Source organism: Callionymus lyra, chromosome 4 (genome assembly GCF_982586985.1).
Source record: "Callionymus lyra chromosome 4, fCalLyr1.hap1.1, whole genome shotgun sequence".
Classification (NCBI taxonomy): Eukaryota; Metazoa; Chordata; class Actinopteri; order Syngnathiformes; family Callionymidae; genus Callionymus; species Callionymus lyra.
The window spans coordinates 20,722,043-20,749,277 of record NC_141821.1 but is presented as its reverse complement, the minus strand read 5'-3'; the positions used below and the strand labels follow the sequence as shown (position 1 = coordinate 20,749,277).

The window sequence follows — 27,235 nt, the reverse complement described above, 5'->3', positions numbered from 1 at the left end:
TGAGCTGAATTTATGCCTTAAATGAACCACGATATTGACCAGGAAGGTTCTGTATCAGGAGGAACATCGTAAACCAACACGGTGGGATTTCTGGCGACATCATCAGACCTGGGTAAAGTGTGGTCTAGGGGGCCATGGGCGGCCTTGTGATTGTGTATATGTGGCCCCTCATGAGTGCCGAGTAGAACTATGTAGATTTCTGGAAGGATATTTTAATATAAACTTATTCTTTTATTTCTTCAAGGTACTCATTTTGCCATTCAAATAATTTATTGTTTGTTTATCATGTTGTTTCTGATTTATTTTTATACAAAGAATATAATATTGTTTTTATTAAGTCACAACATGAAGACTTGCTTTCAACATTCAGTCAACAGTCACAGTGCGTAATGTGGCCCCTTGAGTGACATAATTACACAACTTTGCATTTGAGGGTCTTTCTTGCATGAGTTTCCTGGACCTGGTTCTGAAATGGGAACTTATTAAAAAGAAAAAAAAAGCAAACAAGAAGAATTCTTAGTGATTGTTTATTTAAAAGGATAAATGCTTTAACAAGGCAGTTAGTGATCGGCGTTACACTGTCGTAACACCTGCAAAGTGAAATGTGTTGGACTGTAAGATATAAAAGTAAAAGACCAGCTCGTCGGCAGACTTTGAGAGAGATACATTCCAACATGGCCGACACTCACGAGGATTCCAACAAAACATATTTGACTTCAGCTGTAAGTCACGGTGAGTCGTCAAAGTGTGGGAAAGATGGAACCATGTTGTCTCTGGTGACACTGAAACTAACTCACACTTTATAAAAAAAAAAGAAGTAGAAATGATATTTATATTTTACATTTATAGATCTGCTCTCGAAGCTGCGGACTGTGTTTTTAAAGTCAAAAACTGACCCGAGCAGGAACAATACCAGACTGTTCAGACGTGCTTGTTGAAATGTTGGATCAGTCGCTTGTAACTCTAAAGGCTGCTGTGGTTTAAATAAAAGACGTGGAGAGGTTTCTCCTTGACTTAAGGTTAAGTTGGAACATGGTTAACACTCTCATAAAGTCATAAAAATGGCTTTTAAATATGTTTTTAAAAAAAAGGCACATGCAGTGACGCGAGCGAACATTTTCCGGCGTCTCATTTGTTTTTGGCGGCGAGCGGCTTACGACTGATCTTCTTGCTCTTGTCGTTGCTCTTGGGCGGAGGCTCCGGGTTGGACTGCATGTGTCTGCTGTAGAGACTGAGGAGGAGGGAGAGGCGTGTGAGACCAACATCCACATGATGAGGAAATAGACAAAAAAACATGGCTTCAGGAGAGGAACGAAGAATCAACACGGCTTCGTGAGGTTCTTTTAATCACTTGTATGGCTTCTCAGCGCTGCTGTTCATTCATCAATAGAGTGTTTGCCCTGCAAGTGAAAGTACCTGCTCGAGAGGTAAAGTTATTATTTATTATGTGACTCAGGAGGCTGATGTGAAAACATTTCAGTTGACAGAGAATAAAAGTTAATTTATATTTTCTAGATTTTTCTCAATTAGAAAAACAAATCATTCCAAGTCATTACTCATTTCTTATTTTAAATCCTTTAACTATTTTATATAATTGTCTGATATTAGCCATGAGCCGTAATTAATTAAATGGGTTTGTACAACTATATATATAATTATTTGTATGCTTTTATTATTATTTTTAACGCCTGAATATACTGTACATTATTTAGGTATTTGTGTATTTCCCTCTTCCTGGATTTAGCGTCACTTACGACACTCATTTAATGAGGTTAATCAATTTAATTCACCGTAAGTGTGCTTCATGTTTCATATTTACAACTTATAATTGAGTTATATGTTTATGTTCCACAAGTTGTTTAAATGTTAAGTATAAAAACGTACGTTTGTTCAATTTGCTTTTTCTATGCATATTTTAAGAGGAAATTCTTTCTACTTGAACGTTAATTTATTGATTAAAAATGATTTACATCATTATTTAATGTTTAAATTTAACATTATTATGTTTCTTTGCTAAGCATTGACACCAACCTTTTTAAATTTGAGTAAATATTGAGCAAGTTAACACATTTTAAAAGTCGGGTTTAGCAAAAAGGTCAAAACTAAAATATTGACCCCGATTGACTTAGTATTGAGGAGGTTGATCAGAAATTAGTGCATTTTCATGGGTTATAACAGCTCATAACTTTCCGAATATTAAACTGAGGCTAATGATGCTTATATCAAAGGAATCATCCCTAAAAGCCTCTTTAGATGATGCTGGTTTTATATAAAGCAATTCATTTAAAAAAATGTACACACATATCTACATTATTAACCTCCTGCAAAACGGTTTATAATTAGTTCTCTTTAACTGTGAATAAAAATTGATTGATTGTGATCAGATGTTATTTTTATTGACTGAATACTTATTTTCATAATGGAAGTCATTATTACATTTTAATAATTGGATTTTAATTTAAATGGGAGTCTAAAGTTAGTGAAAGAAGTGTTAAGGCAGAATTGTTTCCAACTCTGGTTCCATGATAAGATCCTTCGACGGTGCCTGCAGCTCCATAACTGTCTTGCATTTTGATTCCAATTGTTGAAATATTTTCCCTCTCTTTTTACATTTGTTAACACGCTTCCTCTTCTTGCCATTATCTCTAAAGATAATGCTAAGAAACACATTATCCCAGGGAAACACTTTCTGGATTTGTTGCTAGGCTGGCAAAAAGAACGGTTGGAGCCCCTCTCTGTGATCATAAAACCAAATGAGATGAAACCTATAGTCTTCACCGATCACTCACTTAAATATTTCCGTGTTGGTGAGAGCAACAGCAGCAGGAGGCTCCTAATGTCTTCATTCCAGTTTATCCGCCTCACTTGACAAATAAACAACATACAGTTGTCTTGTTTAAGCAGAGCCATTATGTTCACCACGACAGCAGATGCCCCCTTTTTCTTTTATGGCACCAAGTTAAAGTGCGTAAGACGGCAGGGATTTAGCTACAGCGAGACTTAAGAGCTGAATCACTACAGAGCAGAAGTCCTCCGAGTCGTCTCTTCTGCTCAACAGTCGACACCGTGAGCCCACTGTGGAGCCTCTGAACTTATCCACAGAGGGAGAAGCTGTCAGCTGATGATTGAACATCCTTGTATCCTCCACTCCTTTCCCCGCCTCAATCCCATGTCAACACTGTCAAATGGAAATGAAATACTGCCATTTTTCCTAATATCTGAAGCCCGTCAGCGAGTCGGCGCACAGCATGACGGAGTGAGGCGCTGCCTCTCCATGGTAACAGGATTGTTGTCTCCTCATATAGATAGGACAACCGTCACCGTCAACCATCTGTCTCCGGCACATGGAGACGTCTGCCGAGTCACACTGTAGGGTTCAACCACGCGCCGCTCCACGCTTCTTCACTCCTGTGTGTGAGCATCACGACGATGAGGAACTTTTTAGACGTAACAAAAAGGAAGGACAGGACAAAAGGAAGGAAAGGACAAACAGCTTGTTGTCAGATTTCTGTAATGAAATTCCAATCCAAGTTGCATGTAAAAAAGGTTGGACGATCTGCATGGTCTAAAGTCAGTGGAAGGTCAAAATTGTGCCTCAAAAAAATAGCATTTCAGTCTAATGTGAAGGAAAGAAAGAAGAAAAACTTGTTTGTGCCAAATGTACTCATAGCCAGTAGTCATTGGTCCTTGTAAAAAAAGGGGCTTAAGTTAATGGAAAGTCAAAATGTTCAAAATTACGTACTAATTCTCTGAATTTGTACATGTGTGTTAAATGTTTTATTGTTATTTAGATGTTAAAGAAATACTAATTGATGCAAACCAAAGTGTAAAAGTTTAAAACTGTAAATGAGGAAAAGCTTTTCTACAACTTAACATGTTAAAGGTTGTGTACAGACTGAGTGCCTTTGATCAGAGCAATTATTTAAAAAACAAAATGAGGCTCAAGTTCAAAGCTGTATAACCACAAACATGGTTTGCCAACATTCGTTTAACTACTTGAATCTGAACGGCTGGTTTTCAGCCACAAAATGACTTACCATCATCCCTCAACTCCCATATAAAAGAGTTTGTAAATCTATTTGGTCTAAAGTTAGTGGAAAGTTTAACTTATTATGGATATTAACAAATAAAAAGGTTTATCAGTCCACCAGATGCTAAAGCTGATACCTATCAGCTTGTCATTGTCATGACAATAATATAATCAAATCATTCTTTCGGTCTCAATATGAGAGAGACTTGAGACAAGTGTTGCATTTGTGAATTGCTAACAGACTTCAAACCACATTAAAAGAGCCTCACGATGATCAGGACATGGAGCTGATTAAAGAGAAGCTTGTTTGTTGGATCATGTGCTCATCTTCTCCGGAAGGAACGATTAAATCAATAAGTAGCTCGAGCAATACGCGGCTGTCTTAAAATAAATAAAGAATAGACGGAAACCATGGTGTTAGCATAATTTGGGGTTTCCAGCATTGATGAATGGGAGGGAGGGCGTGAGGCGGAGGAGGGGAACGATCAGTCAGTGTGTCAGAAAAATATTAATCAATGTGGAGTGCCAGCATCACGAAGCCTCTTTAATGATGGACGGCTCGATAGCTGGAGGCGGCACAAGATAAACATCATTAAAATAAGGCCTTTTTTTTTTTTTACATACAATAAACTCTTTATCCTGATGAATTCACTTTAGAAAATCATCCCTCGCTACTTCAAACAGACCTTTCTCAACATGCATCCACTGAGCTTTATTGGACTGTAACATATTGATATTCATCTTCTCTAGCAACTTACAAAGGTTAGTTCGTACAGCACGACGGAGTCACAGGGTATCGAATGCTTCCCACGGGTGGTTTAAAAGAAAGACGCCCAATTATTCTCCAAGCAAACAAACAACAGCCATGTCCTTTCATGTCGTAAGAGGATAAAGTGCCTTAAAAACTTGAAGGAGTTCTTATTTGCGCTGTCACACATTTTTTATTTGATTATTTCCTAATGGAAGAATCGGATTTACAATAACTTTCTTAAGATAGCAGACATGATTGTTAGTTTATGTTGATACATTGTAATGTTTGTGCAAGTCAAGGCATGAGGATCAAGTCCAGGTCTGGTTCATGGTCATATGCAAAACATGAAAACCCCAAAATGTATTTGGATGCTGCCATCTTGTATGTTTATATTCAAAACTATTTTCCAATTACTAAGAACTTTGAGGATTTGACCTAGCTACCTGGTGCCAGAGGAAGGGGACACCCTGGAAAGGTTGCAAGCCCATCAATAGCGACACATACAAGCACTTACTCCTTTGATCGATGTAGTCATCAATTCATGGCAGTTTTCACATTGGCATGAGGAGAAGAAACACTTAATCCAAAGCAACCACAGACTAGATTCTGGGCGATGGTTTTATGATACAGCAAGTGCACGTTGCAACTAGCCATGGTAACAATGTGAACAGCTACACATTTGTGTTTTAAGAACAATAAGTATAATCTACCTCTCCTAACATGGAGAGTAGTATTATAATTGTGCTTCATGTTGCCTCTAGTTTATTGTTTCAATTTTCTTAACACCGTCAGTTATAAACTCATGGGTAATTATTCAATCTCTAAACTCAATATACCCTTAATTGAAGGCATTGGTAGAATAGATCACATACATCTGAACACGGTCCATGAGTCTTGGTGACGGTTGAACAGTTACAAACCTAAATATGACCAAAGTCACTCAAGTCTCCTCTCACACATTTTAAGCTGCATTTTTCACCAATCACACTTTTTTCATGCAACCATTTTAATAAAGATGGATAAAAAGGCTCCAGAATCTGGTAGCCTGAGTAAATTTGATTTCTTGGATGTAGAAAATAAAATATACTGGGAGTATTTAATGAAAGATTAAGTGAAAAGCAGTCACAAAAATAATCAAATTGTGACCATTGAACCATTTTTATAGTAAGGATTACAAACTTTCACTCCTAGTCTACCATTATTCAGTTTTCCTATGGCAGGAAGTGCAAAGTACAAATATTGTAACTGGTGTAGTAGGACTTGGAACACCTCATTAAATGAAACTGATAACTGCTTTATACATACATATACTTGTGTTCGGAAATATGAGACAACACTGCTCAACTATCTTCTAATTTAAAATCAGTTTCTGACTCTTTTTTTTTTCCAATTCAAAAAACTAATGTCTTACTTTTATCATTTCAATCGTCACACTGATCATTCAGGAGTTACTGTACTGCGAAGGGTAACTCTTGACGTAGGTGCAGGCGAGGCTGGTCTACATTTGGTTGATCAAACTTCTACAAAAATGACAAAAAGCGAGCCCTGATTCATAAACTCATAAACCTTCGAAGAGTTACAACTATTCCAAAATGTGTCCAAATAAATATAGAAATGATCTAGAATTTTCAATAAAACAATATTTTTTTAAATCTTGCTCATGTAGGTAAATCATTTTGACCAACTATCTCACAATCGACTGAATTACATAACTTCACTCGACGAAACAGACAGGCCGTCTGAAATAAAAGTTAAAACCAGAAGACTGCTAGTGAAGTCGCCCTCTGCACGGACAACAACGCAACACGGCAGCTAACCTCGCATCCAGTGACCTTTGCCACGACCTTTACTCATCTGACTGAACCACTACATCTTCAACAGTAAGGTCTGTAAACAGGAACAGACAGAGGGGGCGCAGGTGCAGAAGGTCAGTAAGGCTGAAGGAACCTTCAGATAGACAATGGAGACTGAAAACAATCCACACGTGGAACTGAACTTTTTGGGTTCAATCCAATGGTAACTCGTCTGTGTTTCATAACAGTCAAACAATAAAAGGGTGAATGTTTAATCCTGCAGGAGTAGTTTGTGTTGTACACTGAAGCCGATTCCAGTTGAGGGTACGATCAACCTAAAGATTTCCACTTGCTCCGAGCAGCTCCAGTGATGAATTGTTAGGGCCAATTAAAGGCTGAGGATGAGAGGCGAATGGATTCAGATTCCAGATTATGTCTTCTCGGAGCTTCAACTATTCCACACGGCTTAATTAATCACGACAAAGTTTGGAGTCCGTTTGTGGAAGAAAAAAAAATATTGGAAATTAGTAATTGCTCTGCTTTTACCACTATACTGGTCAACACGTCTCAGTGTGTGTGTCTGTGTGTGTGAGAGAGAGTAAGTAAGAAAAATGAGTGAGAGTGTGATAAATGCTCAGGGAGGCCAAAGGCCATTGATCTCATGGGTTCCCTCCACTCTCAGCCACCCCATCTTTACCAGGACTGCCAAGCAATTTAGCTACTTTCTTTAAGCAACCGACAGGAGTGGAGAAGAGAACGGCGGTGGGGGGGGGGGCTCGCAAACATGGGTGGGGAGACAAGAAGATTCTAATTAAGACCCTTGACAAACAAGTGAGCCTTTTAGCTCCTGGTTTTAAATCACACTGTCATTACACTTTCTTGCTGACTTGACCAAATAAATGAAGTGGAAATGCATTCAAAGTTCATTCAAGAGTTTATCATTTGAACTTAAAGCCTTTTTACTTCTGTGAGGAAAATAAGGCTTCAGTGGAAACTTAGGGGAAAAAAAATGCTGCGTTTGAAAGTCGTGATGGATTTCTTAACAGACAACAAGACAGTTACAGATGACATAATCGATACGCCTCAAATCATTTTTGCTGAAGTACAAGAGATGTCTAATGACTTGCTGATCACCTCCTCCAGCCGCTTGATCACTTTATTGGCAGACCATGAAAATGGTTTATTCATCCTCGCTGGAAAATGAGTGAGTGTCTTCATCCTTTTGTCCACGTCCTTTGAGGAGTTTGACTTTCATCAGGTTCTACCCACCATGTTGCAACTCTGTCAAACTTAAGTCTCCATTAGTTTCAATATAGGCTTGTTGAAACTTCAATTCCTACCATCAGTAATTCTCTCAGAGTTAGAAAAACTTGTCACTAAAATCATCATAGGAACATAATGCAAGCAATAGAATGAGAATTATGAGGTTTCTTGAACTCACAAATATTGGGTTGTATGGAGAGTGGCAATAAAAAAAAGTACTACATTGAAAACAGAAAATATTGTGAGGAAATTATTTTATGAAAAATAAAAATGCAGAATTAATTTTAATATTAGATAAATAGTTTTAGGTAAACTATATGGTATAATTTTAATTGGAAAGAAAATACATTCAAAAATAAATCAAGAGTTTATCATTTGACCCGAGAGTCAGTTCACTGCACTTCTGTGAGAATAATTAGGCTTCAGAAACAAGATGGTCAAAAAGTTGCTGAGACTTTTTATGTTATAAAATGACAAAAAAAGGATCTCTTTCTATGAAAAGTATTCATGTATTGATGCATGGTGAAAAAATATAAGAATGTTGATATTTTCCCCAGCACAAATAGGAAGTATAACATCAATCACAAGAATAACAATGACTCTAGATTTTATCTCACATTATAATAAACTTGAATTTAATAGTATATTAAATGTCATTTCAAATACTTTCATCACTGTCTTTTCTGCTTTTTATCTGCTTTAGCACCATGTGGTCTTGATGTGTTGTGGCTATGCATGGCTGGAAAGACAACAAGTTTTTTAACAAGACATGGACACACAGTTTCAAAGGAGTGAAAAAGGCTGGTCGACTTATCCATGTTTTCATGAGGGGAGGGAAGAGGGGAGAATGGGAGCTACAATGTGAGCTCTCTTCATTTTCAAGTTGCCTCATTTGTTAGCCATGTATGTGAACAACGCTGCACTTCACAGTGCAGAACTATTTGGGTATGATCCAGCACACACTCTGGAGAATGTGAAGCACTAAAAAAAAGGATTGGGAATATGAAATTACATTTCTGTTCAGGATGATGCAAGCCATCTAACACTGCAATGTTCCTGGAGAATTGAAAAAAAAACTTTGATATTTATAGATTGTGATTAAAATATCAGAGTTTAAATTTTAAAACAAATGGATGAAAGTTCTTTTTACACTGCAGAGAAAATAAGAGTAGAGTTCTCTAGAGGAAGTCGAATTTATTCAGTTGTTCTCCGACTCATGCTGTTCCTTGTCACCAGGAATTGAGCCGTCGCACCATCAGATGTAGGTAGTTCTCAGAAATAAAGATTTCATCACAGCTCTTTTTAAAGAAGTGAAGCATCAAACTGCTTCCAAGTTCCTGACAGTTGTGTTGCTCTTAGACATAATTTGTCAAACCAAAACACAATCTCATAGCAACAAAATATGCACCAGCATTTCTCTCTTCTTGGTAAATAATGGATTAACTATGGAACACCTATCAAAAGAGATGTCTTTGACAAGGCTTGAAGATGTCAGTCAAATCTCAGCGTAAATTGGTTTGTAACAATTTAGAGGACCAACAAAACAACAGACGTAAATAAAATGTCCTACATTTGTAGTTTATTGGACTTGTTGAGGTGTCATCTTACACTTTGAATAACCTGAAGCTCACACTAAAAAGTTCTCAAAGGGAAAACAATATTTGATGTCAACATTTTATAAAATGGATTCAAATCTCAAACAGATAGTCATGAACTCCATTAGTTTCTTTCCAGTTTTCTTGTTGTGCTTAAGTTAGCATTAGCATTAGATTAAGTGCGGTGTTTTTGTACTGGACAATGATTGCAGTTTGATGGAGTCTACTGACTCCTCTAAGAAACATCTTAAGACGTTTCTATTTGTTCAGGCTTTTCCTTGATTTTCTGGAACTCCTGTGTTGTTCTCAGTATTATCTTGATCTTTAAAGTATATACTTTTTTGAGTATTGTTTTGATTGTTAAAGCGCTTTGTGACCCTGGTCTGGAAAAGCGCTATATAAATAAATAAAATAAATATTACTTACTTACTTGCTTAAAATATCCATCTTTTCATTTCCTTATTTGACTTGTAACCCCACACTGACGACAGGCCTGCTCGAGTGTGCCCTGTGTGATTGTTGTTGTCGTGCAGTCGTGACCTCGTGGACGGGCCTGTCCGTCGTCCCTCATGGCAGAGAGAAGTGGACAGTGGCCGTCTTAGAGGCCTCGTGAATGGACTCTGCTGGAACCACGTTAATATCTACACACAAACTTGGCGACCAACTCAAAGGACGTGATGACGAGAGTGTTCCTCTGACACTGAATTGAGCATTCAAAAGTCAATTTATTATATAATATAGGAATTATGATATCAAATAAGGAAGGATATAATTACTTTTCACACTTCAGCATTTAGACATGAGCTCAATATGAGGTTTGCAGGTGCAAACAGATGGTGTGCGAGTGTGAATGTGTGTGTGTGTGTGTGTGCTGGAACAGTGAAGGGACATTAAGTCAGGTGTGAAGATCTCCTTGAAAGCAAACTAGCATATGTCTGTAAAACAGCCAATGACTAAGTGTGTATATGTGTGTGTGTGTGTGTGTCCACCCCTGTGTGGGTTATAGAACTGTATAAAGTTCTGGCTTGAACAGAAGTATGTAAAAAGAAGTGTGAAAACGGCCACACAGAGAGGTGAATACAAAACGTTTCTTTTTTTTTAACACTGCTAACTGCTCAAACCTGAGGAGTTACTTGGCAGTGGCTGTCAGGGATGTTGGCAGGGTAGACACTCATTTTGATTTTTCTTTTATCAGCTTCACTTTTCATGCTGTTTTTACCCCTCACATGGAACCAAACGCATATTCAGAAAATAGAGATATCTGCTGCTAATGAAGAACATAAAGACTTCATATTATATGATCATAACAACGTCCTACTGTAATAATGAAGCTTCATATATGATTGATCCATTAATCCATGCACCAGCAATAGTTATTACTTAGTAAGTTTGGATTGGACCACACAGTCCAGCCTCCACTTCCCTCTTCCTGCTTTTGGCAGGAACACCAGGAGCAAAAACTGCTGCTGTTCAGGATCCGATACAGACGTCGAGCCAACTCACTCCACCACTTGTTCGCCAAACCTTTTTTTCCAAAAATGTATAACACCTGCACAACTCTACTCTGGCCACACGATTTAGAATCCATCACATAATCCGAGGGCAGCGTAAGAGAAGAAGGAGAAACTCACTACTTGTAAGTCTCCGAGCGCACGTATTCAAAAACGTGAGAGACGCCCAGCTGGAACTGGTCTGCGATCGGTGTGACCCACGGGTTGTTCTCGGCTTTGAACACCTGCTTCGGGCCGATGAGATCCAGATTGCCTGCACACAAATACACAAGGGAGTCAGTAGTTGCTCGTTGGCAGATGATGGGCGGAAAAAAAAAAGAGTGCTTGATTGTAAACAAAGTTCCTGTAGTGCAACTTCACTCTTAAGAGTTTTAAAAAAGGGCTAAGGACTATATAAAGACCTCTCAGTGAAGGTTTGAGGAGGGAGGGCATTTTGTCCAGGTCAAGGGTAAGTGGGCACAAGGGGGGCAGAAGAATTTCAATGAAATACATAGCACTTTTTATTCATATTAAGTTGTATGTTATTGTAGACTTGTTACCACATCATGAAGTTGAAAGAAAGTTGTGTTTCCCCCCAATTGTAAACTGTTACAGTTATTCAGTAATGACGAATACGGTATTGGAATTTTTACTTTTCCTGTAAAAAGGAAAGAAACTAAGTAACTTGTAGCTCATTTTTAAACAACATTTCCGCCACAGATTTCAAACAAACGCATGTGTATGGTTTAATAGCAACAATGTTCATCTTCATGAAGGGATCAAGTGCGTCTTCATACCAAGTTCGGGCGGCAGGACTCTCAATCTGTTGCCCTGGATGTGGAGCTCTTTGAGTTGAGCCAAGTCCCCAACCTCTTTAGGCAGTGCGATCAGATCATTGTCCCTCAAACTCAGCTGCAAAAGACAGAAGAACATTTAATGTAGCCATTTGCACAATTGTCTAAGCATTAGGGGTTTGGTATTTGGTCGTCTGGGACCAAATGTCTGTGCGACACGATAGATTTTATTACATATACTAACACATAACCACAGTAGAAACTGACCTAATGAACATTGTGGGACTTGAACAGACACTTACGTCTTGTCACCAACATTACGTTTAAAATATCTCACAATATCAAATATATTTAATTATTTTTGTCATACTGATCTGTGAAGTGTGTAAAGATTGTTGATGATGTGGCCTAGATTAGTTCTCCAGAGGAACTCAGTCATCGGAGTAGTAGGCTAGTTAAAGTATAATCCCAAGTGAGGTCTACTGGGAAAGTCCAACTGGGAGGAGGTCACGGGGCAGACCCAAGATATGCTGCAGAGATATAAAATCCTCAGATAAAAAAAGTAGAAAATTGACAGCTTTTCCTTCTTGTAGACATCAAATAGTACAAAGATTTTCATTTGTTAAAATGTGATTCCGTTTTAGAAGCAAAGAGAATGAACTCTCACTGCTGAAACCAGAAGCTTTTCCACAGCAGTCGAAGTAAAAGTGCTAAAGCAGCAGGAGGTGTTATTTCCCTCAAGCTACCACTATTGAGCTGTTAAAGTTAAGCAAATGAATCACTGGCGCAGTTCAACTGCCGGTTGTAACTCACGATCTGCAGCTTGGTCAACTTCTCGATGTCGGCGGACAGTTCCACAAAGTCATTGTCGCTCAGGTACAGCGCTCTCAGAGTGGCTGCAAGAGAAACAAATTGTTAGCGTGTGTGCTTGTGTGTACGCGTCAGTCTTAATCAGTCTGGAATATGATCAATACCTGCAGTCAAAGCTGATTAATAACAGCGCTTCGCACACTGGATACGATCAATCCAGACGGAGCAGCCTAACAAGGATTTACCACGAGTCGACCGGCAGGACAACACACACATTTGTTGAGGTTTGATAATGCTCTACAAGAACAAGATTCTTATATCACTGAAGCAGACGTAGCTGAAAGTTGCTTCCTGTGTTAAGTCCAATTCATCTTTTAATGTGAAATCCATATTACAGTGCACATGACTAATGTACCCGATGGCCCGCCGGCTCCAAGAGAGCCGCGATCGCACCAGCAGCATTTCCAGTAAGTCTGGAGCTCATTTGTCCGAAGACTTGGCGAGGAAAAATAAAAAGGGACTTTAACAAAGCTTCATTAAGTCAAATATTTCCAGGGGAAACCATCTTTGAAAGAGAAGATCCACAACATTAAGAAGAATCGCGAAACCATGTTGTTTGAACGAGAGTTTTGAATAAAACGTTTGCTGTTGTAGGTCATTGGATCAGTACCCATCACTAGTAAGTTCACCTAATGATGGCATGATAGGAAATTACATTTAAGTTAGCACATTAGTATGATGATGCCATGACAAGTCAGCGCAAAGATCCAAACAGACAAATAAGAACATTATTTGGTACATTCATCATAGCCAGTGAAACCTTTGAATTGTCCTCATAATTGATCATTTACCAGAGTTTTACACATAAATATTACTTCACAGCATCTTGTAATGGAAAATGGAAATGTTGACATAATTGTTGCAATATTGTACAAATGTGTTGTAAATGTTGAGCTTTAGGGTTTTTAACTAACCAATATTTATACCAAATTGTATGGTAAGTTCCCTGCTTCCATCTGTGCACTCAAAGAAACGGTGTCTTTGTCAGCATATTAAAATGTATTTGAAATTACCGTTTACTATGAAGTTCTGTATTTAATTTGAATGCATGAATTTTAAATGAATATGCTGGGTGCCTATTCAATATTTGACTTCTGGACAGGGAGAAACTGTCCATGTCTTTGGTAAAAACATGCATTATGTAAGACAAAAGTCCCGGAGATGGGACTTTTGTATGTTGTCACTCAAGTAAGTGATGTCGTGGCGTGATGAGCTTCTACATGTACATCTGTGCCAAGCTTCAACTCAGTTTAATTTATGTCCCAATTATCACACACAATATTTACATGTAGTACTTTAATGTACGTAATGTATGTAGTACATAAATGCAGATGTGTGTGGAAATTTAAACACGTAATTCAATAAAATGTTTTTTTCTTTATTAAGCATTGGTGTATATAAATTAGATAAGTGGAGGTTGGACATTTCCCAGACGTTGATCCCCGAGCATTTGGTCGCCAAGAAGGCCACGGATCTTCTAAAGCCAAGAGCCAGTCTGGGAATCACATCCTTATTTCCAAGGGTTCTTAAGAGCACTATTAAGAAGATCATTGCACTTCTTATTCCAATCTAGTAATCCTGGCTGATGTTGAAACATCGCCATCTATAGACACAGAATGAAAGATGTATGGATGCTAACGCTACGCTACAGTTGACCTTCTTGATACATTCTTACACAAGTGTTGTGCTTGACGAGTTCATTGAATGATAGTTCATGAACTAGTTCACATTTTGGTTGAACGCAAACTGAACATAGTTTCTTCTGTTGTCCATGAACGTCACACCCTCTCCAGATTTTGAGGCAGAAACCTGCTAAAACCCGCTAAACCGGTCTTAATGCATCTCTCATTTAATCCATATCTATTTAATTCATTCTATTCTTTACTGTATCCCACAACACATACAGTGTATATATTTCAATACTGACAATAAATGTTCCATTGTTTCTGATACGACAATTAAATCTGACGCTTATTTTTAATGTTGAATCGGGTAAAATAATGGCTTTTAAAAAAAGGAAAGCTCGCAGCAACATATAGAAAAAAATAACTATTAACTAGTTTATTTTTGGGCGTTGAACTTCTGAACATTTTGAATTATGAACTATGAACTAGTTAAAATAGGTGAACTGAACTTGGAACCAGTTCACATAGAAAGTGAAATTTCCCGACACTGTTCAACACTCACTCAGGTAGAAGAAGTTTCCCGGCAGGGAGGCGAGGTTCAGGTTGTTGTAGGTCAGGTCCAAAACCTCCAGAGCAGGTAAAGATCCAAATCCTCTCGGTAGGCTACTCAGACGGTTCATACTGCGAAGTCAAAAAAAACAAACAAAGTTTAAGCCGTTTTGTTTCTCCTCAGTCAATTTGTGTGCATTTATTTAGCCGGTAGTTTTCTGACGTGTCCTTGAGCCCCGACCATCACAGAGGACAGACGTGGAGCTCAAAGACACTCAATGACAGATTAGACGGATTGAAGAATCGCACACGAGTGTCCATAATCTCACTCATCAAACACGCGTGACAGAGTTAAACATGGCGATCGCCCCCGACGACCTCTCTTTGTTTCACGGCGGCGAGCAAACAAATAGGGAAAGTGAATATACAACAGGAATTGCAGTCTGAGGATTTACTCTCCGGGAGATGTTTGTTGATCAATACACGCCCAGACAGCTTTGTAATCCCCTCACACTTGTTTCTAGTCCGACACACAAACAGGTGAGCGACTGCCTTGTTAAGCACAAGCACACATTTACCGAGATTTGATTTAGAATGAAAACAAGGACAGGCGTTGAGATATTGGTTTGGTAGGTACACTTCACATAGCATCACCTTTTAAGTGAGACGGATCTTCCCCTCTTTCTTTTTTTTTTTTTTCACCGACTAAACCGTAAAGTCGGACTGAGCTCAGTCAACTTCTAACCGAACCAATTAGACCCTCCTCCTTATCAAGCGCTCTCGCTCCCTAATTTGATTGGCGTCTGGCTGTGCAGCCTAATGAACCCACACAGACACGGAGGCTCAAGGGTTCAGAATAACTGGCCGACTCGGAGCTGGGACAGCCTGAGGGGGCAATTTGTGTTTTACTGGGGAAAAGAGGCTGAAGGAACCCGGCGACCACATGTGAAGTGGGTGATGAGCAAAACCAGTGCGTGGAGGCAGCGAGATTTTGGCCTTGAGGGAGGACCAGGATATAATCCGGGACCACACCTGAACTCTCTATTGTGCTAAAAGAGGGTTTGTGTGTTGCGAGGAGACTTATTTGTCAACAGTCGAAGGTGGAAAACTGGATCCAATGAGAGCCTTTGTTAAGCTTTAAAGCTCAAAAAGTCAGGATGCTGAAAAAGTCAGCAGCAGGAACAAAACTGAATCAGCGCTTTCCTTTTAATAACGATGGGACACAGATTATGACCCCTAAAATCAGACGGCTCAGGGGCCACATGCATCTCTTTGACTTTATTTATGTGGCTCCCTTTAAGATGTACGTTTAAGTTTAGATAGGTAGACAGACTGACTTTATTAATCCCTCTGGAGATCCCCTTTGGGAAATTAGGTTCCAGTTCACAGCAAGTTTAATAAAAAACAGAGCATATCAACATAAAATAGAATAATATCATTCTTTCACTCCACTCCGGCCCCCCAAATTCAGAATTATACAGTCTTAGAGCATGAGGAATAAATGAGTCCCTGAGTCTATTAGTGTTGCATCTGGGGAAGAGTATACATGCTCCATGCATCAGCAATAGAAAAGATTGAATAAATGAGTTTGGCTCCCCTAGCGTCGAAAGAGTGGAACTGTAACGTCATGGAATCTGTTGCCAAATACCACATGTGAATTTGTTTACAAAACAAGATAAAGAATATTGTTGTGTTTCCATTTTATCAACTATATAACTTCAAGTCTCAATGATCTTATCGCTTCAGTGACTTTAGCCACATACTCAAAATTAATTTGCTAATCACGACTATTTAAAATTAATTCAATTATCACAAAAAATATGAAATTGTTTGTTTTTTTATGTCAAACCTTTACACAGAGTAGCAATGAGCTCTGTAGCTTAATGTTTATGCTAGATTTCCTTCTGTGAACTGCGGTAAACATAAATTGAATTTGATAAACCTTTACAGTTTATCGCAAAATAAAGAATAAAGTTTTATTTGTTATGTGCTCATTACAGAAACAAAAAAATCCGGGCAACAAACCTCTCTATGACAATCATTTAAGAAAAAGTACATTTGTTTTCTTGTGTTTTACGTACCCGAGGTTGAGGTGCTTGAGTTTCTGAAGACTGCTGATCTGCATGGGCAGCTCGTCGATCTGATTGTTGAATAAATTTAGGACTTCCAGGTTCTTCAGATCAGAGATGTTGGCGGGCACAGCTGGAAGCACAACGGATGAAGAGGAAACGTATCAGCAGCGCGTCAAACACACACACGTCATCATCAGAAGTGAGAACATTTAGCCACTTTCCCCCTAATCCACACCTCTGTCCTCACACTTTTCCTTCTTCACCAGAGGAGGCCAGAGATCAACGGCGGGTGATATAAAAACAGGGCGAGAGTAAATTGGATTACCGAGTTGAGCCGTGGAAGGCGAGACAGATGAAGGCAGGACGGGAAATAAAAGCAGAGTAAGCAGACGCTGCCTTGAATCCTGCCACAAGGATGAGTGGCGGGAGACGGGGTCTGAGCATACTGATACTGTATCAGTCAGACCCGTGCACCGGAGTGGAGAAGTATTACAAGTGGACGACATTAAGATGAGCTTTTTCTACAAATATCATGACTCTTCTGATCTGGTCTCCATTGACCAATCACGAAAACTGATCTTGAATAACTCCCAGAAATGTTGATAAACATCTTGTCATGTAATTGAAATTGCTAAGTAGAATTAGTTTTTATTGAATAATTGAATCAAATCATTTGTATATTAAAAATTTGCATTTGTTTTACATTTTTAAATGTTTTAATTATCAATTTAATTATCATTCTTCTTTAATTCATAGCCTTTTAAATGTACTGTACAAATGGTGGCACTATACTAAATGTAGCTACCAATTAAAAAATATTTAATTAGAATAAAAAACTTTTTGTCGAACTGAAGTCAATTATTGAAAAATAATTCAATGCTTAAAAAATGTTTCAATAAAAAAGTCTAATGTTAAATTCAACCCCTCAATATTCTGATGTCACTGATACACTTCCATGTCAAAGCCAACAGAGACGGTGCCAGAGTCAGTAAAATCTCCCTCCAGAGTGTTTGGTTTTATCAGACCCCGCTGGTCACCTGAGGATGTTTTTGCAATCAATTTCATTTAGCCGACCTTTCTTCGTGGACCACTGACCACAGTTCAATTAATGGATCACCGCATCCCCCGGCGTGATAAGAGCACCTACTGTATCTACAAGCTCCGGCAAACAACGTGGCTATCGATTGATCTCTATACAGGACTTTGCCAGTTAGTGTGACCGGTGGGAGCTCCACGATTAACTTGTTGTATGACGATGAGTTTAGTAGGGCTGTGTGACAGGGACGCACACACACACCAGAGATGACAGTGAATACACAAGTGACCAGATACTTTTCTCATTTTCTCAGTGCTTTTTCTTCCCTGAGCAACAATCTAAGCAGTATATTCTACGATCAAAGCACACTTTTTTTTTTGGTGAAGTTTAATAAATGAATTCATGGTAAAGACGTTTAAGATCTAAAATTATTATTCTATATATTATATATTTGTGACATTGACTCAGGATTACCTCCAATTGATGTAAAACAAGTAGAGCAACTTAGAAGTAGAACAAAAATACAAAAAAAAACAGTGTGACACACATTAAATAATCAGTTTTTTTCCAACAATTTAAAATGGCTTTGAGGTATATTGTCGACTACAATCTCGTTATCATCTCAAACCAACGCATTTGTGTCTCTCTGGCGCCCTCTATCGATAAGCAACATCTCAGTGGCCACAGCAATATAACATCAACGTTACAAAAGGAAACTCCTGACAATTTTTGTATTCCATGTTTATTGATTGAAGGAATGTATGTTTTAATGAAATATTTTTGACTTTAACTACTTTTTTTTAAACCTTAAATTGCATCTATTTTTAAGAGAGCCTTTTTGCTTTTAGTTCGAGATGTGAAACAATATTTAAAAAGTGATTGTTTTTTCCAAACCTACAATTTAATATTGACAATTAATAATTAAATGGCGCGAATAATATGTGAATAAATACCAATCTATTGGAGTACATAATCTGGAGACGGAGATAGGATGTCACGTTCTGTTTGGACAGGAAAAAACATGTCCAATAGTGTCCAAACATGCATGCTAGATAAATACAAGTGGTCGCTATAGTAACAAAACAATAAAAAGTCAGAGGCGGCAGATTAGTGAGGATGTGATTGATGAAGTAACATCTTACCTGTCAACTTGTTGTGGCTCAGGACCAGCTGAGTGATGTTGGACAAAGTGACTGAAAAGAAGAACAAACAGCTCGATTTTATAGGAACATTCAAGAGAATCTCTTGGACATGTTAGAGGTAAGTCAGTTGAAAAAGCTGGTTTAAAAAACCAAACTAAAACGAGAACTCTATTGCAATCTGTGGGGTTTTTTTTTACACTTGCAATTTGTATGTTATTTTTATTGGCATGCCAAAACAGGAAGTTATAATCAGTTTGTATTCCTTTTTCATTCATTTACATTTGTATTTATTTAGGCGTAGTACGTCAGACTCCTCCTTACATCAGTGATCAGATCCAGCCTTACACCCCAGCTCGGGCTCTGAGGTCTGTGGATCAGAATCTACTGATGGTTCCTGAACACGGTTCAGGACCAGAGGAGATAAATCCTTCCAGACTGTTGCTCCTAAGCTTTGGAACGATCTTCTTATCCCTCTGTGTTTGATGATCTACTGACTCCTTCAAGAAACATCTTAAGACGTTTTTATTTGTTCAGGCTTTTCCTTGAAGTATATACTTTATTGAATATTGTTTTGATTGTTTAAGCGCTTTGTGACCCTGGTCTGGAAAAAGGCCAAATACAAATAAAAAATTACTTACTTATGTATGTGGTTAAGACAAGTTAAAAGTTAAGAAATTGCTTCTTTGTTTTTAAATGACATGTCAATACAGTTATCATGACCAATTGCAGTATAAATAAAATGTCAACAAGAGTAAAGCAGTTCAAATGACACAGTAAACACTGACCAAAGACTTCAAAGTATATTCAACTTGTAATAACGCTTCAATGACTAGTAACTCCACACCAGACGACAGTCCTTCACTTCACTTGAAGTGGATACAAGTTGTCACTCACACAGGCCGGGGATGTCGAGCATGTTGGAGATGCCTCGGTCACACATCTCCACCTCGGGAATGTTCTTCTCCCGACTCTCCTCCACGATCTTCTTCAGGGACTTGGACATTTTTTCCTCTGGGAGGAAAGCAGTCCCAGCGAGCAGAGGAAGCAGAGGCGGTTTAAATGAGTCAGGCGAGGAACACACGCTTAGGTAGAGGAATGAATAGATGTAATGTTTTACCTTTTAAAAAAAAACGGAGGGGAGTTAGAAGATGTTGATTCTGTTCAGTTTTTGAGCTCAGCGTCGAGGCTAAAGCTACCGGAAGTTGACAGAAACGCCAACACACCATAAAAGGAGATTTCCAGTTCCTGGATACATTTAGCCGCCCGTGACTTCACTTTCCCCCGAAGGATTGCTGTTAGAAAGACGCAACTTGCGAGGCGTGCATTGTTTTAGTGTTTTTGTATTATGTGATTTCTTCTAGGTTTGTTGGGTTGAAAACATATATTATTCGCATTTTAATGACAGTAGTCTTAATATATTGTCAATATCTAAAGTCCAGTTCGGTGGCCGAAATTAAAAAAGAAACTCTCTGAACACTCAGGAAGTGAGTAAAAGTTTGGGCTTCTCTACCCACTGTGCTGCCCCCGGGACCCCAGGAACTCAGGTTTTTTATTTGATTGAGCATCAATTTTACAATGATGTATAGGTATGTATGTAATATGTTTATTCTTACTTTAATTTGGACCAAATCAAGTGGGAAAAAAATTTAAGAAACCATTGTAAGGATGGGTGTAATTGTTTCATTTGTTTAATTAAGACAAACTTCCATCTGTATTTTTTATTCTACTGATTGAAAGTCACATCACATGGGCAGCAGCCAGACTGCTCGCCGTTAACTCAAATTTCCTGGGAAGTCGTCCTTTTTGATATACTCAGAAAACCTCCCCATGAAGCATATTTTAGTGAAATTCTTTAATGTTTATCCCAATATAATATGTTTTTCTAATTATGTACGTAATTGTGTATGTATAACACACCTGTATTGAGTCCACATTGGGGAAATGTGGACAATCAAAGCAGTTGACACAAAAAAGATCACTCATACTCACGTATTATATTAATACATAAAGTACACTTATTAAATATACTTAAAACTCCAAAACTTAAATGAAAACACACAAATTATAAAATTAACTGAATGATTTTAAAGGTTGAATTTAACTGTTTTTCTACTCCTTTGAGATATTTCACATTTATTTTACCCTTCTATTTTTGGTTTTGGTTGTCAAATATCTTTTTTTAATCTTCTTGTGGATTGAAGTTTCCATAATAATTATGTTAATATATACGCCTATGCCTTCGTGACCAATCGCCAACATTAGGATTCAATATCTTTTTTTTATTATTTAACTGTAAAATACTTTTGCAGACCAACCTTACTAGTTAAATCACAACTTGAACTAGGGGGTCATATAAACAATGACACCGTCTCGTCGCTAGGTGTCAGCATAAACATTCAACTCCCTGTCAACCGGTAGACGAAGAAGACCTGGTTGTTTATGTGGACGTGCAGACACGAGGATTTGTTTTTGAAAACGTTTGCCGGTGAATCTGCCAACATGACAGATGGACACACCGTCGTGGAGGACGTGGAGAAGATCCGAGTTCTAGAGTTGTACAGTGGGATCGGAGGAATGCATTTTGCTCTTAAAGGTGAGATCTTGTCTCATCGTACTCGTGTAGTTATTGTGCACTAACACTCACACAGGACAAGCACACATGTTTTTATTGTAAGTAGAAAAATACAAACTTGTGTAGTTATTGTGCACTAACACTCACACAGGACAAGCACACATGTTTTTTATTGTAAGTGCAAAAATACAAACTTATTTTCCTTAAAATACATCTGTATGAAATATGAGTGTGGAAATGTAACTGAAGTGTTTATACATATACTAAAATGTTGCCTTTCTAATATAAATACATTATATTTTACATTATGAGTAAAGAATACATACACAAATCAAGGTTTATTCATCTACTGCATAATGCGAGTATGTTGTGGTTGAACTGATGCATTTGATCAACACAATATTTGAGTGACAGTTCATGGCTCGTTGAATAAACTGTATTTTCCCTCAGAGAGCGGTATATCTGCACAAGTTATTGCTGCCATTGACATCAACCCGACCGCCAACCACATCTACCAGCACAACTTCCCCGGCACACAGCTCTGGAACAAGACCATCGAGGTTTGAGAAGAAATTCATTCCAAATTCTATTTTTTTTCTCCTATTTTGATGTAACATTTCTCTCCTCAGGGAATCTCACTCGAGGATTTTAATAAATTATCTTTCGACATGTTGCTGATGAGTCCACCGTGCCAGCCCTTCACCAGGTGTTGTATTCTGAATGACATCATTCATGTTATAAATGTGAATATAAATCTTGTCATTTTTACCACGAACAAGAGCTGCATGTAAAGTCACTCAGATTAATTTAACAGATAAGATTAATTATAACAATGTCTATTCAAAATGTCAATCATCTTGGCTTTTATTTAAATAAAACTAGATTATTTTGTAAAACTCGTGGTCCATTCCTTCCAGCAATTTTACTCGCAACCCTATTTCACTTGAATGTTCTGGCTATTACATACACACTGTTTCTTTAAGTTATGTGATTACATTACATTACTCAAACCCTTGCAGGAGCCAGGGCCTCTTAATGTTTAATCTAAACTGGAAGATATACTTGCTTAGTTAGCCATACTGAGGTAACCAGTCCTTAACTATTTTCTTTATACTATTAGAAAACAATTATTGTTTCTCCAATTAAATAATATATATATGATTTCTAATATCAAAATTAGGACATATTTATTACAGTATAACATGAGAAATTTTGAAATAAAGTGCGATGCATGTCGTCTGGTACAGGATAGTAAAAAAAAAAACCCCACCTGTTATTTGATTTTAAACTTATTTATTAAAATCCTCAATATAAGAACTGTGGATAAAACACAAAGGTATCATGTAAAGGCACTTTTCACATTTTAAAATGGTGTATTTCCACATTTTTCTATTTTTTTTTAAAACACAATAAATACTAGTTCACACAATGAAAAGTAGTTCAGGTGTTGTGGTGAGGATTATTTTTGCAGGTCATATGTTTTTAAAAGTGGATTCCTGCCAGATTATTTTTAATATTTAAATAGGGGAAATGGAAGATGTAAAAATGACCTTTTCATGTATTTTTCTGGTCAGGTTGGGACTCCAGGGTGACGTGGACGACCCGAGGACGAAGAGCTTCCTCTATATTATTGATCTATTACCAAGGTTTGTACCTATTCTAACCCTTGGAGGTGTCCACTCGTTTCATGTGGCCCAGAGATCATTGGTGTCAACAAATGTACATGTATATTTAATATACATTGACCCGATGTTGCTTGAGTATTCCCTCAGGAAGGTTCAACATATGGAGCGTCTCTTGACGTTCTGTAAAATCATAGCTATCTAAACACCTTTTTTTTACATTATTCACCACCAAGTCATGTTCCCAGTACTCCTCCCTTTAGATGTGATCCCGGTCCAGGTCTACCATGTGTACCTTCACATGCTTATTAGCTTGCTGGTCTGAGGCCGAACCTCTACGACCTTCTGAACCTTTCTTTTTTTTTTTTGAGTCACTGGTTCACAGCAGCATCACTACAGAGGTTCCATCAGGCTCCTACCTCCTCTCTATCAAGACCCCCGACGGAAGTTTCCTCCCGGGCCACGTTGAGATCCCAGATACGGCTCTTTATGTAACAACAAGACGACGGTCCTTTTAGAAGCGAGGCTTTCAGTTTACATGAAAACCTTCTGGTTTCCCACCTGACATGTTTCCTCTCAATCCTGCTCAGGCTGGTAGATGGTATGTACAAACAGTGACGGCGAGGCGGCGTGGCACTCTCTGTGCTGGCAGCGCCCGCCGTCGTGACCCTTCTTCAGGCTGTCGAGACAGTGTTGAATGCAGTCCTTCACCTTCATCCCGTCCCTCATCAGAGAGTTCATCAGCGTCCGGTCGTTCAGGAGCGGCGTGAGGAAATGTGTCGTGTCGCCCTTCGACTGCGCCGACACGACGACCGGCCGCTTGTAGAAGCAGCTGCTCTTGGACGCGATGGCCTGCGTGAACTCGTAAGCGTCCACGATTTTCTTGCACTCGTTGTGCGGGAATTTCACCTGCGGATGGATCCCCTCGTACAAGTCCTGGATTAAAGTGTACGCCCTTTCGTGGTCCAACATTTTCTTTTTGCACTTGGCGATCAAAACTATGCACTTGGGGTCGCCGGGCTTTATCTGCAGGGCACAGGTGCTGATCTCGACGGCCTTCTCATACTGTTTCCGATGGAAAAACCAGTTCATTTCACCCACAAACCTGTTGAACGTGATCTCGGGCGTTTCCTTCACCCACCCTGATTTGCCTTCCCCCTGAGAATCATTGAACATTGTGTACGAGCTAGATGACTTGAGTTCTAGTCGTTATGTGCACATTAAAAAAGTGACGGCCCTTATTTATAAATTATGGTTACACATGACCCGATCACGTCACTGTGACGTCATCGCGTAGATCTTTGAAGATGGCGGTAATAGGTTGGTCTTCAATTTTTTGTCCCGCTCGTTTTTGTTTTTTGACTTTATCTTATTCAATTGATTTCTGCAGCAGACTGTTTTTCGGGCGACTGCGAAAAGCGGACATTAAAAAGAAAAATATTTCAGTGACTGCGTAACGACATAGTTTTGTTCTACTGCCATCTGCTGGCGTTAGTTGACTACTTCAGTGTGGTCAAAAAATATGACTTTCAAAAAATAAATAAACCGAGGTTTAAATTTAGTTAAAAACGTGGGGGAAATATGACAGTTACTAAAAAAACACATTTGGAATAAATTATCTTTTATTTATTGACTTCATGTGACTCTAGTGAGTGGCTGTCAAGCCATACAAGGAGACGAAGAAAAGTAGACGAAAGATTATGACGGGAATAGGTTAAAAAAATAAAACGTAAGCTGGGGTTTAAATTGTTAATGTTAATGGTATTTTTTATTATTTGACTTCACATTTATTAGGTAAAATCCTCTTTTCTGATTTCAAAATGGCGTTTTTCAACATTATTATTTTTATTTTCTAATGGACAATAAAAAAAGAAGGAGTATATAAAAAAATCAATTGAAATTTTAAAATATTTATCTAGTAATTAACTGATAAAAAGTACTAGATAAAATGTCAGTTTGCTATATGTAACGTTTTTACATTATTCTATTTTCACTTTAAACTCTTGATGACTGCCTAGATACAGTCAAAAGGCCTCCGGGCCACACCTTGCAGTCGTCTGATGAATTAATCTTTCTAGAAAAAAAAGTTTTTTTGTATTGTTGTTTTTTCTTCCCAAAATGTCGTGACTTCATTCACAGCAGGGTAATTTAAAAAACACAATGTAAATAATATTGTAGTATTTCGTTTACAGGATGAAAAAACTGCCACGATTCATTCTGCTGGAGAATGTAAAAGGTTTTGAAAGCTCTGTTGCCAGGTATTTATTATTCTCATTAAATTCTTATAATAAAGTCAAAACATTATTCTGTCATTAAAATGTATTAGGTTTCATTATTATTCATAATTGTCCTGATTTTGACCACTTTTCTCTACCATTGTCTGTTGTCAGGGACCGCATGGTGCAGATGCTGAAGAGCTGCAGATACACTTTTCAAGAAGTCATGGTGTCGCCCACAACTGTAAGATAAATATGTCCTTCATGTTTGTGCCAAACTCACACTCTTGTTTATGTTCACAGGTCGGCATACCAAATTCAAGACTGCGGTACTTCCTGATTGCTAAGCTTACGACTGATGGTGATCAGACACATGCGACGGTGAGATTCCTGTGTCGGGGGTTTTACTGCACTTTGCATATATTAGGGAAAAGGTATATTTACATGAGATAGATTTATGGACGTACGTTATCCTTTGTTTGCATAGCTTATGCATACTTTGCAAAAGTACATGCCAATACAAAGTATATACAATCAAGGTTTCAAAAATATTTTCTTTCTTTGTATTCAGAGGGACACAAGTAATCCTTTTTGTGTTTGGGCCATATTATAGATAGAACATTAGTTCTTCATTTTTTAATCCCAAAAACGTTGCCTCAATCCAAAAAAATATTATCAATCAAGAAATATGAATTTAATTTAATATGAATATGAATTCCCCAATTTATATTTGTGTTTTTATTTTGAATATTGTTTACCATTTGAAATTGTTTTATTTTTAAATGAAGTGAAAAAATGAAGAAAAAAAGTTTTTAAGTGGTAACGTTTTTTTAAAATTATTAATTCTGTTCTACCTGCACACATGCTTAAGGGGTCCACAACCTGTTGCCTGGTTTTTGTTATTTTGATTTGGGATTTTGTGTTTGTTGTCTTCCCTTCAGGGCACCGTAGAATCCAGTATCAGACGTAGTCAACTGTTATGTGGTCAAATTTTGCTAATGCAAAGTTCATCTTCAGAACTTGGACCCCGTGGCTGCTTGTGACCCTCCAGTCCTGAACCCTCCTCCAGCTGAGCCCAAACAACAAGTCCTGTACAAACTAGAGACAGCAAGTGATGCTGAGAGGAAGATGAATCAGAACCAGGATCTTTCCGTGCGACAGATCCAGGAATTCCTGGAGCCACCGTCAGACGTGAAACTTTATCTTCTTCCACCTAAAACGCTGCTACGCTACGCCATGATCCTGGATATCGTTCGGCCTGCGTGTCGGCGCTCCATCTGCTTCACCAAGAAGTAAGTACCGGGTCACGGTCCACAGTCTTTATTTATAATTATCATGATCTCGTCTCCACAGTTACGGTCGCTACGTGGAAGGAACTGGCTCGGTGCTGCAGAGCTGCACTGACACAGAGGTTTGTGGGTCACATCATCTCCTCACATATTCATTTATTTAGGGAGCAGACGAAGAGCAAACATCTGTATTCGACAGTTGGAGAGTGCGTACAAAGATCTAGAGCGGTCGTCCGAGGAGGAGAAGCTCGAGCGACTCGACAAACTCAAGCTTCGTTACTTCACTCCTAGAGAAGTGGCCAACCTCATGGGCTTCCCCGGCTGCTTCTGTGAGTGACCCCAATAGTGTTTATGACACATCCTGTCGATTTTTATATCTTAATGTACATCTCTCGCTCCCCAGCTTTCCCGGACGACGTGTCACTCAAGCAGCGGTACAAAGTTCTCGGAAACAGCCTGAACGTCGTCGTGGTGTCGAGACTTCTGCAGCAGCTGGTCTCATAACTGTTTTTGTAAAATCTTTATT

General features: G+C 38.4%; 2 protein-coding genes across 3 annotated transcripts; one reads left to right on the top strand and one right to left on the bottom strand.

The window, feature by feature from the left end:
• Positions 1-513: 513 nt before the first annotated feature.
• On the bottom strand, positions 514-20,252 carry rsu1 (Ras suppressor protein 1). Its single transcript, XM_087789135.1, has 9 exons — positions 20,128-20,252; positions 19,905-20,021; positions 19,011-19,061; positions 16,842-16,962; positions 14,774-14,892; positions 12,530-12,612; positions 11,720-11,834; positions 11,064-11,196; positions 514-1,231 (listed from the first exon to the last, which is right to left on the bottom strand). Exons 1-9 carry the CDS (start codon positions 20,234-20,236, stop codon positions 1,129-1,131), a joined length of 951 nt encoding a protein of 316 aa, XP_087645261.1. The 5' UTR covers positions 20,237-20,252; the 3' UTR covers positions 514-1,128.
• trdmt1 (tRNA aspartic acid methyltransferase 1) lies at positions 19,082-27,235 on the top strand. Of its 2 annotated transcripts, XM_087789133.1 has the most exons (12): positions 19,082-19,128; positions 21,517-21,603; positions 22,033-22,142; positions 22,212-22,288; positions 23,157-23,228; positions 25,397-25,462; positions 25,595-25,664; positions 25,724-25,801; positions 26,438-26,712; positions 26,774-26,831; positions 26,909-27,038; positions 27,113-27,235. In XM_087789133.1, exons 2-12 carry the CDS (start codon positions 21,585-21,587, stop codon positions 27,211-27,213), a joined length of 1,056 nt encoding a protein of 351 aa, XP_087645259.1. In that variant the 5' UTR covers positions 19,082-19,128; positions 21,517-21,584; the 3' UTR covers positions 27,214-27,235. The 2 variants fall into 2 exon arrangements, with proteins under 2 accessions (XP_087645259.1, XP_087645258.1); XM_087789132.1 differs by lacking the exon at positions 19,082-19,128 and having other exon boundaries at positions 21,440-21,603.